At 46.0% G+C, this 6,000-nt stretch overlaps 1 protein-coding gene across 3 annotated transcripts in view; it reads left to right on the top strand.

Moving 5' to 3' along the window:
- The first annotated feature begins 1,232 nt into the window (after positions 1–1,232).
- Positions 1,233–6,000, top strand: part of LARS1 (leucyl-tRNA synthetase 1) — a 53,512-nt gene continuing 48,744 nt past the window's right edge. For 2 of the 3 annotated variants that reach the window (XR_007775504.1, XM_050962537.1), the window contains exon 1: positions 1,233–1,333. Coding sequence is in view for 1 of the 3 variants with exons in the window: in XM_050962537.1 (XP_050818494.1) it covers positions 1,328–1,333 (6 nt within the window). In the remaining 2 variants the exon portion in view is untranslated. Of the gene's footprint in view, positions 1,334–3,963; positions 4,094–6,000 lie in introns of all 3 variants that reach the window. The other variant, XM_050962539.1, reaches the window with a different exon arrangement.

The following is a 6,000-nucleotide window of genomic DNA, read 5'->3' as shown; positions in this document are numbered from 1 at the left end:
ATCATAAAATTGATTTTAAGAAATCGATTTTGGGGTTACTCCTCTCGTTTAGATGGAGTTCCAAAATCGATTTTAGGGACCCTTAAAATCGATTTTATGCACTCTGTAGTGTGGACGGTTACAGCTTTAAATTGATTTAGAGCTCTTAAAATCGATTTAAAGCTCTAGTCTGGACCTGCCCAAAGAATGCTATCAGATTAGTTTGACACGATTTGTTCTTTACAAATCCATGCTGGCTATTCCCTATCACCTTACCACCTTTCAAGTGTTTGCAGATGATTTATTTAATTACTTGCTCCATTATCTTCCCTGGCACAGAAGTTAAACTAACTGATCTGTAGTTTCCTGGGTTGTTTTTATTTCCCTTTTTATAGATGGGCACTATATTTGCCCTTTTCCAGTCTTCTGGAATCTCCCCCATCTCTAATGATTTCCCAAAGATAATAGCTAGAGGCTCAGATACCTCCTCTATTAACTCCTTGAGTATTCTAGGATGCATTTCATCAGGCCCTGGTGACTTGCAGGCATCTAACTTTTCTAAGTGATTTTTTACTTGCTCTTTTTTAATTTTATCTTCTAAACCTACCCTCTTCCCGTAAGCATTCACTATATTAGACATTCCTTCAGACTTCTCAGTGAAGACCGAAACAAATAAGTCATTAATCATCTCTGCCATTTCCAAGTCTCCCGTTACTGTTTCCCCCTCCTCACTGAGCAGTGGGCCTATCCTGTCCTTGGTCTTCCTCTTGCTTCTAATGTATTGATAAAAAGTCTTCTTGTTTCCTTTATTCCCATAGCTCGTTTGAGCTCATTTTGTGCCTTTGCCTTTCTAATCTTGCCTCTGCATTCCTGTGTTATTTGCCTATATTTCTAATCTTGCCTCTGCAGTCCTGTGTTATTTGCCTATACTCCAGGCTCAGGCAATCACTCAAAATGGCCAAAATAAAAGGCAAGGGGCAACAGTAACCCCAATCCTACCCCTTCTCCCAGCCCCAGCCACTAAGGAGGGGAGACTTGATACTGCCGTATCTTTGAGGTTGGTACAGCCCAGTGATGAGCATGATGGGACTTGTAGTACCACTGCGAGGCCTCTGGGAGCTACACGTCTGCCAGCCATGTGCCCGGCGGCGCGGAGATTTCTGGGACTTGTAGTGTTTCAGCCCCTCCTTCAGTATTAGACTGGCAGAGTGGAGAACTACATTTCCCGCGAGGCCTTGCGGTAGCGTTCTGTCATTGCGCTTGCGGGACTGTGGCTGGCAGCCGGTACAGCGTGGAGAAGGCTGCGGAGGCCAGCTGGGGAGTTGGGACCCCGGTCACAAACAATAGAATGATGGTGAGTATGGGGCTGTGTCCCTAGGGCACCAGGGGCAACTGGTAAGAGAGCGAGAGATTGGGTGTGTGTGTGTGTGTGTGTGTGCATTGTCCCACGGGGAGGGAGGCTGGGGCTGTGGTGGTGGGGGCTGTGCATTGTCCCATAGGGTGAGGGGCTGGGTCTAGGGGACCAGGGGCTGTACATTGTCCTGTAGTGTGAGGGGCTGGGTCTGGGGGGATCAGGGGCTGTACATTGTCCTGTAGGGTGAGGGGCTGGGTCTGGGGGGACCAAGGGGCTGTGCATTGTCCCATAGGGTGAGGGGCTGGGTCTGGGGGGGACCAGGGGGCTGTACATTGTCCCGTAGGGTGAGGGGCTGGGTCTGGGGGGACCAGGGGGCTGTACATTGTCCCATAGGGTGAGGGGCTGGGTCTGGGGGGGACCAGGGGGCTGTACATTGTCCCATAGGGTGAGGGGCTGGGTCTGGGGGGACCAGGGGGTTGTACATTGTCTCATAAGGTGAGGGGCTGGGGCTAGGGGGACCGGGGGGCTGTGAATTGACCCACAGGGAGAGAGACTGTGGCTAGTGTGTTGTGTGCTGCAGGGCAAGAGGTGTGTATGTGGGGAGGGCGGGCTGTGCATTGTCCCACAGGGAGAAGGGTTGAGGGTGTGAACTCCCTATAGTGTAGTGGTTCTCAAACGTTTGTACTGGTGACCCCTTTCACACAGCAAGCCTCTGTGGGTGACCCCCCCCTTTTAAATTAAAAACACTTCTTTACATATTTAACAGCATTATAAATGCTGGAGGCAAAGTGGAGTGTGGGATGGAGGCTGACAGCTGGTGACCCTCCATGTAATAACCTTGTGACCCCCAGTTTGAGAACCCCTGCCACAGCAGGTAACTATGACAGCAGACTGCACTCTACATGGAGTCCATACAGTCTCTGTATTTATCAGGGGCTTGTGCATGCTCCATTTCCTATCATGCCTTCTGTCAAAGGATCTCAAAACAATTTTCTACCATGGATTCACTGAACTTCACAATGCCTTGTGAAGCTGTTCTCTCTCTTTTAGAAAAGGGGAAGATGAGGCACTGACAGGTAAAGTGACTAGCTCAAGGTTACAGAGTGGGATAGTAGCAGAGCTTGGGAAAGAACCTATGTTGACGCCCAGTGCTGTGCTTTAACTAGCATATGGCATGTATGCTGTTGCTTGACTTTGGCCTGTCAATATGGCACGTGCACTTAAGGAGTTCTTCCTTTTTAGGCTGTCCTGCCAGAGGATTTTTGTTTTACAGTGTAGTGACAATTATGCCATGGTGTTGAAACAGTCCCCAAAGCTATCTAGGATTCATATAGTACTATAGTCAGTATCTTGTAAATTGCAGGACAGCTCCAGTGAAAATTGGCACTTTCCCTTGAAAGAACAGGCAAGATTACTTAAACTTAAGTTTTGGCAACTATAAAAATGTTTATAACAAAATTTAAAAATAAGATCTTGGTTCATCTCTTCTCATTGTATAAGGCAGGTGTTCTCAGCCTTTTTGTTTCTGAGGCCTCCCCTAACATGCTATAAAAACTCCATGGCCCACGTGTGCCACAATAACTGGTTTTCTGTGTATAAAAGCCAACGCTGGCATAAAGGGGTAGCAACCAGGGCAGATTGATTGCCTGGGGCCCCATCCCATGGGGCCCCCGCAAAGCTACATTGCTTGGGCTTCGGCTTCACCCGGAACGCCGAGATCAGGGCCCTGGGCTTCAGCCCCATGTGGTGGGTCTTCAGCTTTGTGCCCTGGGCCCCAGTGAGTTGCCCTGCTTGTGGACCCCCTGAAACCAGCTTATGGCCCTGGACCTTTGGTTAAGAACCACTGGTGTAAGGTCCATACACTAATAAGATGTTTGGAATATCACTGTCCATTGCATAGACAGTGGAAAAAAATATTAAGAGATTATGAGTATCCATTTTAATCTCAAATATAGGGATTATTCTGTATCAAGCATAGGAGAACAAGAAGATGCCAGTAGATGGGGTAGATTTAAAACATTTAATCAGGTTATATAATGCCTTTTGTATGGTTTATAGTCATTCCGTGCCTTTCAATGGCACCTCTTTATTTCAGAGGTCCCCAAACTGTGGGGTGCCCCCACTGGGGAGGTGCAGAGGAATGTTCTGGGGGGAGGTGGGGGATGGGTCAGTCCCCACGAGGGCGCAGGGAGGGAGCGCTATCCAGCCCTGTTCCACCCCCAGCTCTGCTCCAGCCTCAGCTGTGGTCCCAGCTCTCAGGCCCACGCCTGGCCCTGCCACAGCCTCAGCATCTGGCTGTGGCCCGGCCCCCCCCAGCTTTGGTCCCTGGCCCCAGACCTGCCCCCAACTGCAGCCCCCTTACCTCTGTCTGCATTTCCCTCTCTCCTGGAAGCCACGGCTGAGTTCCTTGGTGGTGGTGGGGAATGACACTGACAAAGGTAAGAGGAGGCGTGACCCTGAAAAGTTTGGGGACCACTGGTTTATTTAAATCTGTGCTCACAAGCATATTGGGTAATTTCCAGACAGGTAAAGGTAGACACAATCCCAGCCACAAATTGCTTACCGTCAAGTCCCTGTCTTGAAACCAATTCCCCTTGAAACTTCTTCAACGCTTTGCTGGTTGACCATAGAGATTGTTCGCCATTTGCTCTGTTCCTGTGTGGGACCGCAAGCACTTGATGGGCTGAAAATCCAATGTCAGAAGACACTTGATGCACCCCTATAATAGGGGATCTGCCTCAGGGCCACCTCCACCTCTCGGTGAGTGGAATTTTAGTTCAGATGTTCCCCTTGAATGGTCCCTTAGGATATGTGCCAACTACTTATGCTAAACTATCTGTTCAACCTTGTATTTAACTGTGACACTCTGAGTACCTTTCTCAGACCTGAGGAAGAGCTCTGTGTAGCTTGAAAGCTTGTCTCTCTCTCACCAACAAAAGTTGAGCTAATAAAAGATGTTACCTCACCCATCTTGTCTCTCTCTATATACATTAAACTTTATGCATGTCAGTAGTCTGACTTAAATAGTCATAATGTTGGACAGTACACGAGTGCTAGTAACAAACAATGAGTATACAGAATAGAGAGAAGGAATAGCATCATATAGTTTCTTAACGTGGTGTAGGTCTTGATGGTTCCAGTAGTTGTGTTTTGTGGGAAAGTATATGTATATGAATACATTTTAAAAATGTATCAATGTTCGTTGCTTATAAACTAATGCAACTTAGTTTATTAAAACCTTTTAGCCAAAGATCTTATACTTCATATGCAATAATGCAAGCAGATTCTGCTGTCTTGCACTTGTAGGAAGTATTATTTCCATTTCCTGTATGGGGAAAATAGAAGCACAGTTAAGTCTAGAGATTCATCCAGTATTACACAGTGAATTAATGAGAGAAATAGGAATAGAGAAGCATGACTTGTCATTCCTTTTTTAACCGCTATCATTATTTGACAACGCAGTGACTGCCCAGGCGTAGGCTGCAGCCATGATGTGCTTATAAGGCTTTCTTGACGCACATTTGCAAGGCCCTTTGTATGCTACTGATGGCTACATCAGTGCTTCTGTCTTGGAAGAAGAGTATTAATTACTTCCTTTGAGATTTTTGGTCTTATCACATGATTAAATCTTAGGGATACTGCCATACGTGGGTCAATCACTCATCACAATATCAACGTTCTGAAGCTCGTTCAGGCAATATAGTGGCAAGGAACAGTTTGTTCAAGTATTGTCACTCCTTAAGGTAAAGTCAGAGCAATAGTGAAGAGCAGTACACCTCTACCTCGATATAACGCTGTCCTCGGGAGCCAAAAAATCTTACTGCGTTATAGGTGAAACTGTATTATGTCGAACTTGCTTTGATCCACCGGAGTGCGCAGCCTTGCCCTCCCCCGGAGCACTGCTTTACCAATTTATATCTGAATTAATGTTATATCGAGCTGTGTTATATCGGGGTAGAGGTGTAATATTTTAAATTCAATAGAAAACCAAAGTTAGGTTAGAAGTATGGTGGTACAAGGCTGGTGAGATCAATCAGCAAGGGCTAATTCCTGTCTGTGGTATAAAGTGGAAATCAACTTCAATCAGTTTGGAAAGAATGTTAATGGTTTTGGATTAACTGTTACAATTTATTGTCCAAATGGTCCCTTTGTGCCAGTGCTTTCATGTTTTAGAACTCATGCTGGTGATAACAAAGTATTCAGTATAGCCTCTTGGTACTTTATCACTCCTGCAACAGCACTCTCTGCCAAAGGCTATGTACTGAAAGCCTTGCTATCATTTTAAAACTATGCAAAATAAACCAACCTGTATTTTTATTTTTAAACTTCCTAACTCCTTGGTCTTTAGGGACACAAATTGAACCAAACCACTTATGGTTTGCTTTGTTTTTTTCCCTAATGTCGGGGGTGGGAACTCTGTAATGCACAAGTCCATGGTAATTTAGCTGTGAAGTAAAGACAGATCATTTAGCAATAGGGCTCCAGGACAGGAGGCTTAATTGCAAGTGGCTTCCTAAGACTGACTTGGAGCTAATATGGAGCCAGCATGGTTTAGTTATCTGACCAAATGGGAGTGCGGTAGGAATTTAGGAGTTCTAACCTAATGCAAATCGCCCATCCCTATTTGCTATCATGGAAACGGAGATAGAAAAGTTAATGGTACTTCA

Source organism: Gopherus flavomarginatus, chromosome 7, assembly GCF_025201925.1.
Source record: "Gopherus flavomarginatus isolate rGopFla2 chromosome 7, rGopFla2.mat.asm, whole genome shotgun sequence".
Taxonomy (NCBI): Eukaryota; Metazoa; Chordata; order Testudines; family Testudinidae; genus Gopherus; species Gopherus flavomarginatus.
This window is presented reverse-complemented; position numbering and strand designations above follow the sequence as displayed.